Source organism: Trachemys scripta, chromosome 1 (genome assembly GCF_013100865.1).
Source record: "Trachemys scripta elegans isolate TJP31775 chromosome 1, CAS_Tse_1.0, whole genome shotgun sequence".
Taxonomy (NCBI): Eukaryota; Metazoa; Chordata; order Testudines; family Emydidae; genus Trachemys; species Trachemys scripta.
This window is the reverse complement of record NC_048298.1, coordinates 99,734,558-99,755,059: the sequence shown is the minus strand read 5'-3', so window position 1 is coordinate 99,755,059 and position 20,502 is coordinate 99,734,558. Positions and strand designations below refer to the sequence as shown.

At 43.5% G+C, this 20,502-nt stretch overlaps 1 protein-coding gene across 3 annotated transcripts in view; it reads left to right on the top strand.

The window, feature by feature from the left end:
• TBXAS1 (thromboxane A synthase 1) overlaps positions 1–20,502 on the top strand; it is a 327,489-nt gene that overhangs the window by 10,158 nt on the left and 296,829 nt on the right. The window contains exons 1-2 of one of the 3 annotated variants that reach the window (XM_034778970.1): positions 11,384–11,489; positions 13,577–13,739. In XM_034778970.1, coding sequence (XP_034634861.1) covers positions 13,642–13,739 — 98 coding nt within the window. In that variant the 5' untranslated portion in view covers positions 11,384–11,489; positions 13,577–13,641. Of the gene's footprint in view, positions 1–11,383; positions 11,490–13,453; positions 13,740–20,502 lie in introns of those variants that run through there. The other 2 variants (XM_034778962.1, XM_034778954.1) reach the window with 2 other exon arrangements.

The following is a 20,502-nucleotide window of genomic DNA, read 5'->3' as shown; positions in this document are numbered from 1 at the left end:
AACAATCAGTTTATAAGCACTTAGAGGACAATAGGATTAAAAGTAAAAGCCAACATGGATTTGTCAAGAACAAATCATGCCAAACCAGCCTAATTTCCTTCTTTGACAGGGTTATTAGCCTCGGGGATCGAGAAGGAGCAGTAGATGTGATGTGATGTATCTTAATTTTAGAAAGGCTTTTGACACAGTCCCGCATTATATTCATAAACAAACTAGGGAAGTGTGGTCTTCATGAAATTACTGTAAGGTGGATGTTCAAATGATTGAAAAACCATAATCAAATAGTAGTTATGGTTTGAAGTCAAACTGGGAGGACGTAACTAGTGGGGTCCTGCAGAGATTTGTCTTGGGTACATTACTAGCCAATATTTTTATTATTGGATAATGGAGTAGAGAATATGATTATAAAATTTGTGGATGACACCAAGCAGGGAGAGGTTGCAAGCCCTTTGGAGGAACGGATTATCATTCAAAATGACTGACAAATGGGAGATTGGTTGGAATCAACAACATGAAATTCAACAAAGACAAGTGCAAAGTACAACTCTTAGTAAGGAAAAATCCAATGCACAACAGCAAAATGGGGAAATAGCTGGCTACGTGGTAGTACTGCTGAAAAGGATCTGGGGGTTATAGTGGATCACAAATTGAATATGAGTCATAAATGTGATATAGTTGCAAAAAAGGCTAATAAAATTCTGGAGTATATTAACTGGAGTGCTGTACGTAAGTCCCAGGCGGTAACTGTCCTGTTCTACTTTGCACTGGTGAGACTTCAGCTGGAGTTCTGTATCCAATTCTGGTCTCCACACTTTAGGAAAGAGATGGACAAATTGGAGAGAGTTCAGAGGAGAGCAACAAAAATTATTAGAAAACTGACCTGTGAGGAAAGGTTAAAAATGGGGCATGTTTAATCATGAGAAAAGAAGACTGAGGGGGACCTGATAGCCCTTTATATACACCTCTATCTCGATATAACGCTGTCCTCAGGAACCAAAAAATCTTACTGGGTTATAGGTGAAACTGCGTTATATTGAACTCGCTTTGATCCACTGGAGTGCGCAGCCCCGCCCCCCCCAGAGCACTGCTTTACCATGTTATATCCGAATTCGTGTTATATCAAGGTAGAAGTGTATTTGAAAACTGTTCTTATAAAGAAGACAGTGATCAATTGTCTCCAAGTCCAGTGAAGATAGGACAGGAATTAATGGGCTTAATTTGCAGCAAGGGAAATTTAGGAAAACTTTTCTACAAAAAGGGTAGCTAAGATCTGGAATAGGCTCTCGAGAGAGATTGTGGAGTCCCTGTTGTTGGAGGTTTTTAAGAACAGGTTACACAAACACCTGTCAGGGATGGTCTAGGTTTATTTGGTCCTGCCTCACCATAGGGGCCTGGACTAGATGACCTCTGTGACAGATCTCCAATCACATGCAATGTCTTTGGGGATGAATGGTTTATATATGATGGTGTTCTGTTTCCTGGGGAAGGATTATAGGATTGCCAACTTCCTACTTGCACAAAACCTAACACCCTTGCCCCGCCCCCAGCCCCGCTCCTTCTCTGAGGCCCCGCCCTTGTTCACGTCATCTCTTCCCCCCCCCCCCATCACTCGCTCTCCCCCACTCTCTCTCACTCACACATTTTCACCGGCCTGGCTCAGGGGGTTGGGGTGCAGGAGGGGGTGAGGGCTCTGGCTGGGGTGCGAGTTCCAGGGTGGATCAGAAATGAGGGGTGCGGGAGGGGGCTCCAGGCTGGGGCAGGGGGTTGACATGCAGGGAGATGAGGGCTCTGGTGTGGAGCCAGGGATGAGGGGTTTGGGGTGCAGGAGGGTGCTCTGGGCTGGGATTGAGGGGTTCACAGGGTAGGAGGGGGATCAGGTCTGGGGCAGGGGATTGGGGCGTGGGATGGGGTCGGGTGCAGGTTCCAGGCAGCTCCTGGAAGCAGCGGATGTCCCCACTCCGGCTCCTATGTGGAAACGCGGCCAGGTGGCTCTGCGTGCTGCCTGGGCTGCAGGCGCTGCCCCCGCAGCTCCTATTGGCCATGGTTCCCGGCCAAAGGGAGCTGCAGAACCGGCGTTTGCAGCAGGAGCAGCATGCACAGCCCCCTGGCTCCCCTATGTGAAGGAGCTGGACGGAGTGACATGCCGCTGCTTCCGTGAGCTGCGTGGAGCCATGGCAGGCAGGGAGCCTGCCTTAGCCCCGCTGTGCTGCCGGCTGGACTTTTAACGGCCTAATCAGCAGTGCTGACTGGAGCCACCAGGGTTCCTTTTCGATCGGGTATTCCAGTCGAAAACCAGACACCTGGCAACCCTAGAGGGTTTCCACAGCTTCCACAGGAAGTAAAAACCATGGGGGGTGATTAAGGTGAGCCACTGAGACGAAACAATAATGGAGAGGTACCACCTGCTGGAGTGGTTGGCATGTATTGGCTCAAGTTGGGGTTTTGAGAGACTAGGAAAGGGCTTTTAGTATAAAAGCATGCATTTGAACTGATGCAAGGCCTTCTTTCTGGTCCAACAAATGGCCAGGACCTTCTGTACAAGGTGGGGGATGGGGAGTGCAACCCTTGCAGAAGAATTGGCCATGTAAAAGCCCCATAAAACTGATGGCTGACTCCGGGCATGTTGCTGTGTGTTTAAATCATTTGCTCCAATCCCTGGGATAGAGACAAGCACCTACAAGATCTCTATCAAGCATTCTTAAAACTACAATACCCACCTGCTGAAGTGAAAAAACAGATTGACAGAGCCAGACGAGTACCCAGAAGTCACCTCCTACAAGACAGGCCCAACAAAGAAAATAACAGAACACCACTAGCTGTCACCTTCAGCCCCCAACTAAAACCTCTCCAGCGCATCATCAGAGATCTACAACCTATCCTGAAAGATGATCCTTTACTCTCACAGATCTTGGGAGACAGACCTGTCCTCGCTTACAAACAACCCCCCAACCTAAAGCAAATACTCACCAGAAACCACACATCACTGAACAAAACCACTAACCCAGGAACCTATCCTTGTAACAAACCCCGATGCCAACTCTGTCCACATATCTATTCAAGTGACATCATCATAGGACCTAATCACATCAGCCATACCATCAGGGGCTCGTTCACCTGCACATCTACCAATGTGATATATGCCATCATGTGCCAGCAATGCCCCTCTGCCATGTACATTGGCCAAACCGGACAGTCTCTACGCAAAAGAATTAATGGACACAAATCTGACATCAGGAATCAAAATACTCAAAAACCAGTGGGAGAACACTTTAACCTGTCTGGTCATTCAGTGACAGACCTGCGGGTGGCTATATTACAACAGAAAATCTTCAAAAACAGACTCCAAAGAGAGACTGCTGAGCTAGAATTGATATGCAAACTAGACACAATCAACTCCGGTTTGAATAAGGACGGGGAATGGCTGAGCCATTACAAACATTGACTCTATCTCCCCTTGTAAGTATTCTCACACTTATTATCAAACTGTCTGTACTGGGCTAGCTTGATTATCACTTCAAAAGTTTTTTTTCTCTTAATTAATTGGCCTCTCAGAGTTGGTAAGACAACTCCCACCTGTTTATGCTCTCTGTATGTGTGTATATATATCTCCTCAATATATGTTCCATTCTATATGCATCCGAAGAAGTGGGCTGTAGTCCACGAAAGCTTATGCTCTAATAAATTTGTTAGTCTCTAAGGTGCCACAAGTACTCCTGTTCTTCTTAAATCTGTTTATTATTTTTATGATGATTGCTTCTGTAATGCTTTTTACCTTAAGAATAAATGTGCTTCCTTAGAAAAAGCTTTGTGGTAATTTGTAGCTGCTGTTCATAGCCCTCTGAGAAAGAGCCAAGCACAGGGGCTGGCTTTTAGGTAGACTATCTTGCTGGGGATATCACATTGTAATGCAGGGAGCTGTGCAGCCTTAAACCCTCCTGTCAGAAGAAATTGAGTTATGGGTCCGTGCCCAGAGACAGGTGACAGCTGACTGGGAGCTCCTGCAGTGGACCACAGAGGGAGAATATAGGTGCAGTTACTGTGAAACTGTGACAACCTCTTTAGGTCCCTTCCAGCCCTATATCTCTATGATTGAGGGAACCTGCTTGAGAATATCCCATAGCTCAGTGGTTAGAACGCTTTCCTGGAAGAGCCTTGTTTAAATCCTCTTCTCCCCCTCAAAAGGAAATTGAACCTGGGTCTCCAACATCACAGGAGAGTGCTCTAACCACTGGACTAAAAGTTAAAAGGTGGGTATCCCCAGCTCCTCCTTTTTGACCATTTTATGAGGAGTGGAACAGGCGCTTAACTCATTCTCACAAGAAATGACTTGGGTACCTAAGACACCGGACTCCAGGAAAGGGGTTACTGGTTGTGGGTCACAAGCAGGGATGGGCACCTTCTTGCAGCCTGGACTTATCCTAAGCATTGCTCCTTTATCTCCATTAATTTATTTATTCATTTAATGAGAGGGGTATATACTATCTCCTAGAACTAGAAGAGACCTTGAAAGGTAATCAAGTCCAGCACCCCGCCTTTACTAGCAGGACCAAGTACTGATTTTGCCCCAGATCCCTAAGTGGCCCCCTCAAGGATTGAACTCACAACCCTGGGTTTAGCAGGCTAATGCTCAAACCACTGAGCTATCCCATTGGCATCTCCCATTGGCCATCTTAGGTGGCTCCCTGCCTAGCAAGCTGGTTTTTGTGGATCACATTCTAAGGCACCTATTTCCCGCCCCCCCCGTCATTGTATAGGGAGCGTGGGTGCTTAACTTAGACTTTTTGTGTCACAGTGTTGTTTCTATCATTTTTTAGGTGCGCAAAAGTTAGGCACTGTGACACGTAGGTTCCTTTCTGGATCCTGGCCGTATTCCTTTAGTAACTCAATTTACTCCAGTGGGACTTTCTCCCATTATAAGACAATACTCAACATAAGCAAGGGTGTTGGGATCTGCTTTTTCTTTCTTTTCTTTTTAAACACAGGTTTTACATGGGTGGCCAGTGTGAGAAAGATAGCCAATGTGTATTTACTAACCTATGTAGAGGTAAGGGTTCATAGGTTTTCTTTCTGTTCTTTGGATCTGCGTTTCTTAGCTGAAGTACAGACAGAAAAATTATTACAAATCTATAGGTTATACTATAGACAGCAGAATGAAGATTGTGAATAATATCATCTCTGTCAAAAAACTGATCTCAACTTGGGATGTTACAACAAGAGTTAATAAATCAGTTCAATTAATTCAAAGTCTTATCACAGTCTTGTTGCAAAGGCAAACTTTTATTCTAGTTCTATATTAGTCTGGGCAGGTGATCTTGGGTATCAACATGAAACCATATAGATCCTTAAGTATCTCTAGTCAAGTTTATGGGACACTGCTCTTGTTGGTTCAACCAACAATTCTAAAGTAGGACTTCAGAAATTTAGGCAACTTACTTAATTATCGAAGAATGTCAATTGAGATCAAACCTACCTTATTAATACATGCTCAAGACTATCACACATTACACCAAATATAATAGACGGGTAATTATTCTGAAGCTATTCTAATTTCTCTGGAATTTCACAAATACTGTAAGCTCTTATGTTACTTTAACCAAAGGTTCAAATTGTGGTAAAACCTTTAGCTTGCAAACCAATTCAAAGTTTCTTCCTCTTTCTGTGTAAGACACCATTCGTTCTCTTGGCCATAAAATCTATGTGGTTTCTAGTATGAACTCTCTGAAATAATCAGGATTTCTCGTAGCTAACTCGTTTGTAGGGAAGCAGTTTCCTCTTTCAAATAGTACTAGGCTTAATTAATATAATGAGTTTCTCCAGACACTATGCCTTCATTAAAGTTAGTGATTCAGTGGTTCCTGAGCACCATGATCAGCTTCAATAATGGAACCCTACAGACAATGATATACAAGAAACCAACGGATCACTACACCTACCTCCACAGATCTAGTAACCACCCCAGACACAACAAGAAATCTGTTACCTACAGTCAGGCCCCAACCTTGTTAAGCTCATGGTCAGAAGCAAGCTCCCCACAGACCAGGACACATCAAATCAAAGCAGCACCAGACTCTGCCAAAGCAAAAACTGGTAGATACATCTCCACAGCTGTGATGATCAATTGCCCCCCACAACACACCTATCACAATCCATGGGGTTTGCACATGCCTATCACAACATGTGGTTATCTCATCCAGTGTATCAGATGCCCCAATAAAACTATGTGGGTTGCTCACACAGAAAAATGATAAAGGACAAAACCACACTATCACCCATGGGTGAACACTTTTCACAAAGTGATCACTCCATATCTAACCTCTCAGTCCTCATCCTCAAAGGAAACCTGCTCAGCATCTTCAAAAGACAAGCCTGGGAACTTAAATTCATAACTCCACTGGATACTTAAAAAAGCCATGGACTTTACAGAGACACTAGTTTTATGGCTCATGCCAACAATTTGTAACACACCATACTGACTACTAACCCTCCTTTGTCCCACTACTGCAGAGGTGTTATTGCCCACTTTGTTTTAAGTAGTGTCCTTCAACTTGTGGGAACCTCTTATGCTTAATTATCTGTCCCACCTTAGATATGACACCCTGATTACCTTCTCCAGATCTGAAGAAGAGCTCTCTAAACCTCAAAAGCCTGTCCCTTCCACCAGAAGAAGTTCGTCCAATAATTCCCTCACCCACCTTGTCTCTCTTAGTGATTCAGTGTAAGTTCTAGACAACTAAGACTAAATTTGTTAATGAAGTATAAGCACACATTATACACTTTAGTCATTCAAAAGCTTTAACTCCGTTATGTACTTTCTGAGGAGCATTTGGTTTAACATGAGCAGGTCACCACTTGGGTAAACAATTCATGTATAAAAGTCACTTTTGAAAGTGGCATGAAGGTGGCTTCTCCAGCTCAGCTTCACAGTTGCAGTGACTGGTTTCTAGAGATTGAGTGAATCACCTGAATGAACTTTAAGGGCTAGTCTACACTAGGAGAACTACATAGGCACAGCTGCACCGCTGCATGTCTGGTGAAGACACTCTATACTGATGGGAGAGAGCTCTCCACCTCTGTGAGAGGTGGTATCTATGTTGTTGGAAGAAGCTTGCCCACTAACATAGCACTGTCCATACCAACGCTTAGGTTGGTGTAACTTGTGTCGCTCAGGGAGGTGGCTTATTTGCACCCCAGAGTGAAGTAAGTTATACTGAAATAAGTGGTAGTGTAGTCCTGGCCTAAGTGTTATGACAGATGTAGTCCTATTCTTAGGGTTACCATACATCCTCTTTTTCCCGGACATGTCCGGCTTTTCGGCACTCAAACCCCCGTCCAGGGGGATTGCCGAAAATGGCAGCTCTGCTCCTCCCCTGAGTCTTCGGCTCTGTTTAAGAGCCGAGCTGCCCGAGCGCTATGGGCTTCAAGCAGCCCCTGTGCCTCCGGACCCCAGCCGCCAGCCGGGCACTTCCCCTCCTGGGCTCCGGTGGCGCAGGGTCCGGAGGCATGGGGGCTGCCCGAAGCCCAAGCGCTACCGGCTGGGGAAGCACCGGCCGGGGGCACAGGGTCTGGGGGCTGCCCGGCAAACCGTGAAGCTGGTAGCGCTGGGGCAGCCCTTTCCCCATGGCTGGGAGTGGGAGGGAGGAGGGGGCGGAGTTGGGGCGGGGCTGGGTGGGGAAATGGGCGGGGCCAGGGCCTGCAGAGGGTCCTCTTTTTTTATTTAATAGATATGGTAACCCTACCTATTCTTGTTCTGGATTTTGCAGCAGTCTCTCTAGATAAAGGGCTTGTTGGACACTTAGTTCCCGGCAAGCTAGAGTGTAAATCTACCCTGCACTAGCCTGGGGTGCACTAAATGTCCATGCAGACTCTGCTGCTGGGCACTGTATGGCAGCAGGCTCCACACAGACCCAAAGGATACATCTCCACTGCAAAAAAAAAAAGTGGTAGAGAGTCTTAGAGCGCTGGGGTTTGGGCTGCCGGCTCCCCCGCTGACCGCCAAGACTCGGGCTGCCAGCCCCAACTGCCTGGCCCTGCTCTCCCTGGGGCTTGGGGTGTCTGCCCTGCAACCAGGTCCCACCTGCTGTCTCCAATGCCCAGGGTCCTCTGTCTGCCATTAGTGAAATTTTTCAGGTGAACCCCCTGTAACGTTCTGCAAACCCCCAGGGGTTCGCGAACCCCAGTTTGGGAACCACTGCCCTAGTGTAAGCCATGTTGGGTCATATGTTGAACATGTGCTGGCTCAGTTCCAGCCAGTGACCTACCTCTGCAAGTTACTTTCTGTGGGCCCCTCTACAGTGTGTGGTCGTCCGGTTGATTTTGCACAACTCCATGACCTTTCCAACAGCGCTTTTAGCTGTTTGCAGAAATGTCCATTTTGAAGTTGAGAAGAGTTTTTATGTATGTCTTTTTACAGCCTTGGATGGTCCTGTCTGTATTGCTGTATGACGAACATCTAAACAAAAAGTCATTTTCTTGGTCAGTCACCAATGGGAGATAACAATTAATGCAATAATATGAAACACATACTTCTTTACCAGTACTTGAATATTCCCTACACCTTCACACTAGAAGGATGGCTTCAAGTGTGAAACTCTCTGTTCAACTGCCAAGCACAGTGTTGATCAAGCTTTATGATCTTAGAAAATTTCGATTGGTTCATCTTAAAGATTTGCCCTTCACATTAGCTTCTCAATATTCCACTTGAGTACATCAGCTTCTTTATATATTAGGTATTTGTTTTGTATTATACACAAACACCTTTTTGTTAGATTAGTTGTATATATCTTATTGATCACATTTCTATTTAAAATACAGGGCCGCCCGGGGGATGGGGGGGGGGCAAATGGGGCAATTTGCCTCAGGCCCCGCAGGGGCCCCCACAAGAATGACGGAAGCTCCCCCAGCCCCTGCCTCCGCCTTCGCGTTCCCCCATCCCCCGGCGCCTCAGCACGCCGTGTCTAGGAGTGGCCCTGGACAGTGCTGCAGTGGCGTGGCCTGAGCTCCTCCCGCTCAGAGCCGCATGGTAAGGGGGCAGGGCTCTGAGCTCCGGGCCGAGTGGCGGGACCTCAGGTCCCATGGAGCCAGGCCGCTGCAGCGCTGTCCAGGGCCACTCCTGGACGCGGCGTGCTAAGGCTCTGGTAGAGGGGGAGGTGGGAGTAAGCAGCATGGTAAGCCCCTCGGAGCCGGACACCCCCCTGACCCCTGCCCCAGAGCCCTGACCCCCAGCTCCGAGCCAAGCCCCTCAGAGCCGGACACCTCCCAACCCCGTCCCCCCCACAGCCCTGACCCCCAGCTCCGAGCCCAGCCCCTCTGAGCTGGACACCCCCCTGACAACACTCCCCACCCAGCCCTGGGCAATAGCAGCGCCACCCCCAGGCAGCGACAGCCCATTGGCACCAACCATCACCCAGCGACAGCCCATTATGTAATTGCAAATGTATACATAGCATTAAAGCATTTAATGTTTTTAAATAATGTATTTCGTGTATTTTCAAATTATTAAAATTAATTTTTGAATGTATTTCACTGGTTATTTTTTACATTTCCAAATACATGTTACTATAGTATTACAACTTTTTTTTATGGAAGGGGCCCCCGAAATTGCTTTGCCCCAAGCCCCCTGAATCCTCTGGGTGGCCCTGTTAAAATAAACAGCATGGGCCGAACTATTTGCTTTGGTTTGTGGTCAGGTTGCTTACGCTACAAAACTTCCTTGAACTGAAGGGGTCTATTAAAGAATGCTTTAGATAGAACTATCAGATACTTAAGCTTTTTAAATGTTAATTGACACCTTTTTAGATTTCCTATATCTAGTAATAAAATTATACCTTCTGAATTTATATCAGATAACATTGATAGTTCTACAGTGTGTCCATTACAAATATATAGACATAAAGCATATAAAATAGAAGGAATTTACTTCATAACTTAGGCCTGGTCTACACTTGGGGATGGGGGGATCGATCTAAGTTAAGCAACTTCAGCTACATGAATAACGTTAGCTGAAGTCGACGTACTTAGATCTACTTACCGTGTCTTCACTGCGGTAAGTCAATGGCTGATGCTCTCCCGTTGACTCTGCCTGCTGCTCTCACCCTGGTGGAGTACCGAAGTCGATGGGAGAGTGCTCGGTGGTCAATTTATTGTGTCTAGACTAGACACGATAAATCGACCCCTGCTAGATTGATTGCTGCCCGTCGATCCAGCGGGTAATGTAGACAAGCCCTTAGCAAGAGTTTTATGGTTAAACCAAGTTAGTTTAGCTTTTACACAACTTACATATCCTGTCTATGAAACACAGAAACAGTATGTGCTGTTTGATATGTTTTAAAAGCTTAGACCTAAATTATGCCAGGGATTCTGGCCTATGTCTTGAGATCTATAACGTTGTTAATTATTTATTCCATATTTTCTGTGTCACCACTACACTAATCTATGGCAAGCATTTTGAAGGTTTTCATCGTGGTAGAATATTTATGCTACATTCCAATTTAGAAACTAGTTCTGTTGCAACTGTGTTTAAAAACTATTCCTGGTCATGTGGACAAGGCTTTAAAATCATTAACTCTTCCTGGAAAACTTTGACTATTTTTCAGCTGAGAAACAGTTCAATTTCTAGTATTTGTCACGCAATTTCTGTACTTCCTTTTTTTTTTTTTTCTTCTTTTTACTGCTGTAAATACATACAAGTAAACTGGCTCTCTTGCTCTGTAAGACTTCAGCTGCTTCTGCAGTGCAGGCCAAATCCTGCCCTTTCCTCTACTTTAGTTCTGCTGCTGCTGCATTCCTCTAATTATGTGATTCTGCTGCACGTTGAAGGTGGGAAGTGTCTGGATATGAAGCACCCAAGCATAGGTTTCTGTGGAACAGATCTGAGCCCTGTGGGTTCTTCCTGTGGTGGATGAGAATTTGGGATGGAAGAAGATGTCGTAGTGATGAGTGCAATATAAATGCCAATGGATTGTGATCCTTGTGAATCTACTCCCCCTGCCTGGCCCTGAATACATGAGCTGCAACCTGAGTGGAACCATGCTGTGCCCTGACCTTGCAGTAAGCAGCCACCGAGTAGCTCTGCTCCCTGACTGCAGAGGATTCCTTCCCCCTTCTACCTCCCCTCAACCTTCTCGGACATTTGAATGAGAGGAACAGAACTTGCCCCTCTATGAAGTCACATACTCCTGACTGACATTATAGTACTTTTCATACCAACCAGATGTTGTGTCATTCAGCAGAGGATTGTGAGTAGAGATGGGAAAAATAAGTCTCCTATTAACTCTTCAATAAACATGTTTCTCATGCAAATGACTCTTGTAACGAAGAGGTGAGGGAAGAGAAATACTGAAAACAGGCTCTATAAATAGAATGTTTCTCAAAGTTTTCCACAAGGCATCAGCTGGATCTTTGAGACAAACTCTCTTTTGGGAAATTAGCAACTTGACTGTGGTATCACTGTAAATACCTTGTAACGAATGGACGTGTGAGGCATGTTCCAGGTGAGTGTTGGGATTAGTGTTGTATGACTTCCCCTCTATCTGGGTGAAGATGCCAAGTTAAAAACTTTAGCAAGAAACAGGTGCAGAGGTGTAAAAATGCGGTGCCCAACAACAATCAAACTACTTGTTAATTCATTCTTTTCCAAATGGGATGCTGATTTTGAAAATCCATTTTACTTCATTATGTGTGTGTTTAAGAACAAATCCATCCCATCCTCCTCCAAGCATGATCCTGGAAAGTTCCATTGAGCTTCTAAAAATAATCAAGCAAGATCTGGGTCCAACTCAGTATTGACTGAACTCAATACAAGTTTTGCCATTTCCTTCATTGGGAGAAGCATCAGGTCTACCTTGGGCAACTATATGTACTCTTTAACAAAGAAGTGCAGTAAAGTAAAAATATCTAATGTCTCGCTCTCAAGATTTGTGATTAATCATTCTCCTTTTTTAAGAAGCTTTTAAGAAATATTCCATATAAACTAAGGTCCAGTGAGATCAGTGCTATTTGGGATCAGTGTGTGCCCAATGATTAATCCTTCATGTGTCCAGTCTTGAATTGTGATTCAGTTGTTCTCGGACAACTTGGCAACAGCAAACGGGCAGAGCTATTATTGACCCAGAGTAGCATCTGGAAGCAATGGCATTATTAATACAGTAAGCAAAGTTTTCTGTGAATTACAGTGCTACTCTGTGGAGCTGATGAGCTGGTTAACACCTTTTCCTTATTTTGTAAGGATCCAGCGCTGGAAAGGAATTAATGTAGTTGTGAAGCACCGAGAACTAAAATAGCAGTAATTCAGTTATAGTAGAGTCAGATCATCTTAAAATTAAACTCTATTGCATTGAAGATTTTTACTTTTCTGATACCTATATTATTAACCTCTCTGATAAGAGAAGGAAATGTAATACAGTGATGTTGGAGAAGTCTCACACATTATATCTAAGCTGTTATCTCAGGGGGCTGTATAAGAAGAAACTACTTTTCGTCTTGTATGTTATGGGAATCCGATGAGCAGAATGTCTAGTTCTTAAGGTTACTAGATAGTTTATAAACCTAGTATCAGAGGGGTAGCCGTGTTAGTCTGAATCTGTAAAAAGCAACAGAGGGTCCTGTGGCACCTTTAAGACTAACAGAAGTATTGGAGCATAAGCTTTCGTGGGTGAATGCCCACTTCATTCACTTGCGTCTGATGAAGTTGGCATTTACCCACGAAAGCTTATGCTCCAATACTTCTTTACAAACCTAGTTCTCTTTGGGAATATTTTAATTTGCATAACTTTCAAATAGGTTGTGTGCAATATCTATTTTTTCTTTAAATAATGACAAAATATGTTGGATGGCCCTAGGGACCAGGAATCTCCTGGGTGGTGGAGGATGTCTCTCACTTGAAAGTCACTTTTAACTATGGCTCAAACCGTTAGTGATTTGAAATTCATTAGCATCTGATAGCTTATGTATAAGTAGTTGTGTGCCCATCGTAGAGATGCCCCCTAGTTTCAACTCTGCTTACTGTCTAAATTGAGATCCCAAGGACTGAACTGGCAGGGAAGCAGAATTACCCTTTTGCTTCTTGAGATGGTCGTTCAAGTCAGGGTTGAGTCACGTTAGAGGGACGCTAGAGGATGCTTGCGCTGTTGTTGCGCCTCTCCTATGGACAGCCCCTTTCCAGGGCTGCCTATTGAGCAATTTTCCCATGCGTCAGTAGTATGTTGCCAGATTGTTCACATTTTAAATGAACTTTTCTATTTACAGAGCACACTGGATTCACTGAGGTATTTTTTTTTCAAATCTATTCCACATACGCGTGATATATTCCCTCTTTTATTCCCCCCTCCCCCGCTGCAAACCTATGGGCCAGCTCTGATGTTTCAAGCAGTGGCTATGTAAATATTTATTAATGCAACAGTCATTAAGGGGGGGGAAAAAAACGTTGCTTCATCCCATTACACAGGAAGCCCTTAACTTCTGCCTCTCTCTGAGGGTGCAGTCAGTGAGAACAGGAAAAGTTCACAATTAGAGTTGGTTTGACAGACTTTGCTCTCTTGGTTCCTGTTTCACTACAGACTGTCATTCATGTAATTGGCAGGTTTTATCTGTTATTGAGGAGACTTCCCCATCAACCTCAAGCCCAGCATTGTGTAGTGAAGGAAAATGGAGCTTGCAGATCTCTTGAAATTTGTCTTCATGGAAATCAATGGAACAACATTAACAGTGGCTCTGCTGGTGATCCTCCTAGTGTTACTCTATTGGTAAGTGTATTCATACTAATATGAGACCTACGTAATACTGAAAGCCAGCCAAAAAATTAGCTCCAGGAGTAGATTCTCCCAGCAGGAATTCAGTACAAGTGTCTCCCCTCAATCAAAATATCTTAGTGTTTCATTTTAAGAGGCTGGAGTGGAGGCAGATGCAGAGATTAAAAGAATAAAATAGACACTTGTTAGAAAATCTTGTCAAATTTGTGAGAGAATTTTCTCTTTTCTAAAGGTTTCTTTTTTTAATTTTGTTTTTTTAAATTTCCCTATTAAAGTCTAGGTTATTAGAATCAGGGGGTATTCGAATAGGTTTTTAGAGTAATTTCTGTAGAAACCTATCAAATTTATGTTAATAACTCCTGTTTCATCCCCATTAAGTTTTCATGTGAGAGATGTTGAAGGTGGTCAGATTTGAAAAGGAAAAAAGTATAATGTCACTTGCAGAGTCTCAAAGGACCTTTTTTCTCTCTTGATCTTACCCATGCCCTTTGCTTGGCTTTTCAACTCAAACCTACCAGCACTGTAAACACTACTTGAGTTCCCTTGCTTATTTTTTTTATTTCTCACATTGAGTACATAGTAGACTGATTGTCAACCTAATCATAAACATAGTAGGGGATGCGGAGGGAGGCTTATAAAGTAGGAAAGAACTGGATTACAGTGGACAAAGAACCTTGCCTACGTGTGCTGATTATCTATTAGGCAAATTAGCAATAGTTTATTGCCATCTCTGTTTTTACTAGAGCTGTGCCTCAAATCCTCCCCACTCACCCCATCATCAACCATTGTTCTTTGTTTCTGTGTGTCCAAGGAAGAGAATACAGGAAAATGTTAAGAAATCTAAGCTAAATACAGTCTTTAGACCACCAGCAAAGATAAAGATAAAACGCAGTAATAACACCGTAGGTACTACAGATGTTTCTGTAGGTGTGTTAATGAGAGATGCTCGTCTGCATGTGCCTTGATTCTTGAATCTCTTAGGGCCTCATCCATTTCTCTATTTAAATCAATTGAAACTCCTGCTGACTTCAAAGGGAATGAGGTTGGGCCCTAGGTGGTTTGGCAGAATGTATTAAATAGATACGTTGGTGATCCAGTTTGGTTTAAAATAATAATTGACTGAAACCTCTTTTGAAAAGTTACGGTCCAACCCATCTGTTTTGTGGTCTGTTTTTTGAGATCCAGATAAATCGCTCTGAAGATTCTTGCTGCAGCACACCCAATGTCCAGTGTGGATTGTGGTTTAAAAGCAAAACTCCCATTGACGTCAATGAGGATTTTGCTTGAGTCAGGAGTGCAAGATCAGGCCCACAGATTAGTTCATGATGTTTAGACCATAGGTCACTTTCAACTGCAAGGAGGGGAACCCCCACCCCTAACAATTTAGGGAGATAGAAAAGGGGCTGGAGAGCCCCATTGGGGTGGGAGGTTGCAGGCAAAGCAACAATTACTGCTTCTTAACAAGCTTCCCAAAGTGCATAGTTCTGAGAAGTGTATGTATCTGCCGTCAGGTGTGCATTTCTTAATATAATAAATCTACATGCTGACCCTGTCCAGTGTGTGCGCTTTTCAGGAGTCCCTAACTCTCTGTTAAATCAAAAGCAATCATTTGTTCAGACTAAGGGCTTGTCTACACTTCCTGGGGGATCGACAAGCAGCAATTGATGCATCAGCGATTGATTTAACGGTTCTAGTGAAAGCCTGCTAAATCGACCCCAGATCGCTATCCCGTCGACTCCTGTACTCCATCGGATTGAGAAGAGTAGGGGGAGTCGACAGGAGAGCGTCTACCGTCAACGTCGTGTAGTGTGGACCCCGCGGTAAGTAGGTCTAAGCTACATTGACTTCATAGATTCTAGGACTGGAAGGGACCTCAAGAGGTCATCGAGTCCAGTCCCCTGCCCGCATGGCAGGACCAAATACTGTCTAGACCATCCCTGATAGACATTTATCTAACCTACTCTTAAAAGGCTCCAGAGATGGAGATTCCACAACCTCCCTAGACTTCAGTTACACTATTCACATAACTCAAATTGCGTAGTTTAGATCAAATTTCCCCTGTAGTGTAGACAAGGCCTAAGTCCTGGGCAAAATTCATTGTTGGCATCAGTAGCCATGTAACTCTATTGACTTAATGAAGTCAAAAGAATTGTTTCCTGTTTTGTCAGTCATGGATTTGACCCACAGCCTGTGCCAAACTTCAGCTTTCAAGCTTCATTTCTTTTGGGCATAGATTTGTTTAAAAGAGTGTAGTTAGAATTGTTTGAAGCAGGAAAAGAGTTTAAAAATTATGAAAGTGTGTGTGCGGGGGGAATCGTCATTTAGTTAGAGATCAAGTAGCCAATGTTTTCCTCTCAAAAAAATGCATGTTTTGTTATGTTCTAAGACTGTGGGAAAGAAGTTGGACTGAGTGTTGTGCAGTTCTAACAATACGGTACTTACTACCAGTGCAATTGCAATTATAACTCTTGCTGCTGATCTGTGGAGATGTATTAATACAAGCTTAGATAATTAAAGGATACAGATGCCTGGAGGCCATTATTTCAATGAAAAGACAGTGTGTGTCTCAAACTTTTAGTAGAATGTGTTGGGCAACCTATCCGAGCTGTCTGGTGAAAGTTCACCTAGCGGACATAATCTTTTCACCATCCATTTGTTGTTTATTTCAGTAAAATGTAATGATTCAAGCTGTAGGATTAGTGGCTTGAAATCCATCTGCAACCGTAAGAAGAGAAGTGGCTTCTGCTGTTTGTTAGAAGCCTATCAACCTTTTCCAACCTAGCTGCTATTTATAAGGAGTTGTTAGCTCTGCTATGTGTTATTAAAAACTCCTTCAGGGCTGAAACCTTGCAAGCAGGGAATTATTGAAAATAATACGCATATGGCTGCTAATAGAAATGTGTCCATTATTCTAGAGAGCATTTACTCGCTACATTCATGCGGCATATGCCATTGTGCAGCCCCTTTGTAGTGTCACTGCACATGGCTATGATGGCAGGAGCAGTTACGTAGTTAACATTCCATGAATGTTTCCATTCTAAGCCTCTATTTTCATTTGCTTATAACTTTCTGAAATTTTCATTTTTCAGGCCTGACCTCTGCCTGAGGTTCCTTTTTATTTGCGTGTTTAATTTTGAGTGAAAATGGTTCAGCCATTTTGCATGTAAGGAGTGGGAAATGATTGCAATGTGTCTCAAACACCTCTTCAGCAGAAATGTATGATTTATGTTATAGTACTGCTTAGAGACCAGCCAAGATCAGGGCCCATTGTGCTAGCCACTATACAAACAGAGAGTAAGAGTATGTCTGTACTGGCATATTTACGTCACTGTGGTTATGGCGGCATTGCCCCGTAATATAGACACAGCCTACGGCAATGGAAGGGGAATTGCCATCTCTGTAAGAACACCACCTCCCTGAACAACAGCAGCTTCGTTGATGGAAGCACTCTTCCGTTAGTATAGCTGCAGCTACCCTGGGGGTTAGGTCAACATAACTATGTCAGTCTGGGGGTAGTTTGTTTCATATCTCTGACCAACATTTTATACCCCTGACCCCTGTCAACGTAACTTTTAAATGTAGACCAGGCCTAAGAGACAGCCCCAGCCTCCAAGAGCTTAAATCTAAATAAACAAGATAAAGCGAAGGTGGGGAGGAGAGGCAGGCAAAGCATAGGTGCCAACTCTGTGGATGCTCCGGGGGCTCAAGCATCCACTGAAAAAAATAGAGGGTGCTCAGCACCTGCAGGGCTGAATTAATCTTTTGTGGGGCCCATTCATGTCCCTGCCCCCCAAGGCCCCTGCACACTGCTTGAATGGAGGGGACTGGGCAGAGAGGAGCACCCACTGGCAAGAACAAAAGTCAGCACTGGTGAGGCAAAGGGATATAAGAGCAGAGTGAATAATGTGATGCTGGCAAATGTCTTGTTAGTTCTACAAATTTTTAAAAATCATTTTTGGAGGTTTGTTAGGGGACTAAGTAAACAGGCAGCTGGGGAGGGGAGAAGAGACTGAGGAAAAATTAGGGAAGGATGGAGGGCAGGTGGAGTCAGGCAGAAGTGGAGTGACTGTGAGGGAGGTAAGGCCAGGAGGGATTGGAGCAAGCAGCCAATCAGCACATGGGGGTAACTGTCTAGAATAAAATGACTGCTGACCTCGCCACTGTCTGGTGATCCTGGCTGCCTTGAGTCTTCTGAAGAAAATCGTTTTAGGTTTCACCGAGTTATGACCCTTTGAAAAATCACACTCTACTCACACATCCCTTTTATTTTTTACACAAAATTCCCAAAATGCACAGGTCTGATGTAAAACATTTATTTCATGAAAGTACACTCTGCTTTTTTTTTTTTTTTTTAATTAAGTGGGTAACATTTATAGTGGCTATCATCTGTTGCTAAATGAAGGACAAAAATAGTAACCTGTGTTTTTAAACCAATTAAATCTTTACAGTTTTACAAAATACAAAAAGGACTAATTTGGCCACATTTTCAGTGTTTATTCAGCACGCTGGGTGCTGAATTCTGTTGAAAACCTGGCCAAATGTCACAGAATGCTGCTGCATTTTGAGCACGCTTGAAAATCTGTCCTCTTCTTCCCCCTCCATTTCTCTGATAACCAAAGTGGATACTCTGATGAATTACTGTCTTTTTTTGTTCTGTGTTTGCACAACACCTAGCACAATAGGGTCCTGATCTATGACAAAGGCTCAAATAATTAATCATAGTAATTTATCAGAAAAGTTCTTCCTAAGCAGACTTTCCTCTTGCAACTCCCAATGTGGAGACTAGCAGTCTATTCACTTAACCTTTCTTTGGCTGTTTCTACTCATCTTCAAAATGGGGATAATAATATCTCAAAGGCTTAATTCATATCTGCAGAGCCCTTTGATATGCTACAGTGAAAGATGCTATAGTGTAGCTGTGCAAAGTATTATTCATTTTCATTTTAACTAGATGCTGAGTTGGGTCTCCCATGCTTGGCTGTGGGTGCAAACATTATTTTGTGGCTTTCCTTTTGCTGCCTGTAAACGGTTGATTAAAAGAAAAGATGAGTTCCTGTTTTCATTTTAAGTTTAATGTACCATAAGCTTTACATTATGAAGATGCTGTCACAGCTTTCTGACGCATGTGTTCAAACTAGATTTTCAACTGCTTGTCTAAACAAACCTGATTTTTAGAAAATTGGAAGTTGAAGGGGAGGTGTGTATGTCTCTCTCTCACACACTCACACACACACCACACACACACATATCTCATTGCATGCTTAGCTTTTACCCATTGTGAAACACGCACTTATGATGTCCTTGCCTGGTGCTGCAAAGCCAAATCATTCAAAAGGTATCAGTTTTACATGTAAAATTGTTTATTGCTTGTATGATACCTAGAGGTGCTGATCCAAATCCAGAGATCTGGTCTAGATAATGTCCACTCATGTAATAAAAAGACAATCCCTTCCCCAAAGAGCTTACAGTTTGTATAAACTAGAGAAGAATTAGAACCAGAACAGTTCTTTTAAGCCCTCTCTGCCCCTGAATTTTAGGAGTTTGGATAAAGTTGAGAGTTGGATCAGCAACTAAACCTTGGTCTGGATTTGGATCAGAGATCACAGCTGAAAACAATCTCTAACTGACCAATTTAGAACACTCAGACTTTGGGACAGCTTGGATTCAGATATTTAATCCACTTAATGTTGGGAATGTTTAGATCTGGGGTTCTGGTGAGGTCCCAGAGAATACAGGTTTTAAAAAACAAAAAAACAAAAAAAACCCCTTCAAATCCAAGCCCTAGTTTTGCAAAACCAAAACCCAAATGATAAGACTTTGCAAAACTTAAACCAAAACTGTCTATCTCTTCTCACCCATCTCCAATAATGTGTAATCTAAAAGCTGGGTAAAAACGAATTGTATCATAACTTTATGAGCCAGGGATTGAGCAGTGAGCACCCCCTCCAACATTGGAAAGTTGGCGCCTGTAGCTCCAGCCTCGGAGTCGGTGCCTATACAAGGAGCCGCATGTTAACTTCTGAAGAGCCACATGTGGCTCCGAAGCCACAGATTGGCCACCCCTGTCTTAATGCATGTTTCTTTCAAGGTAAAGTTCTTGAAAATATAAGCCAAATGTGAATTTAAAAAAGTACTAAAATTATTTTCTGAGATTGATCAAATCAGATGTTAGGGAAGGGATTGGCTCTGAAACCTTCAAAGCAGTAGAAGTTCTAATGGCCATTCCTACCAGTTTTTATGTATCAGTAAGGGTGGGAAAACTTTTTTGGATAAAACAGGAACTTGTGTAAATCAGGCTTTTTATTCAAAGATCGAAAGACTTTTGACCTTCCCCCCCCCACCCCCCACATAATCCTGCACTACTTTGTTCCTGTTTGAACCACATGTGTTGAAATCCCCCAAGCGGCTTCTGCAATATTTGCAGGCTAACTTCAAGCCTTATGAGAGCATGCTTTTACAAGACTTCCAGCCCAGCTTCAGAGATTCAAGACATTCAGTTAAGCATCCAAACTTTGGGCTGCTGGGAAGTGGTTTTCACTAGTAATAGGTGATCCAGCAGGAAACAGAAGTCTATTTAACATGCCAAGAAGCTAATGTAACATGCTGAGGCTCTCCTGTTTGTGTAGTAGCAGCCTGAACCCAATTTGCATTCTGGTCCCTCCCTAAATTAGGTCTCTCTTGAAATCTGACCCTCTTTCTCCCGTTCCATTCATGAATGACCAGCTACACAATGAATGACCTCCGCTTCTAGCCCACT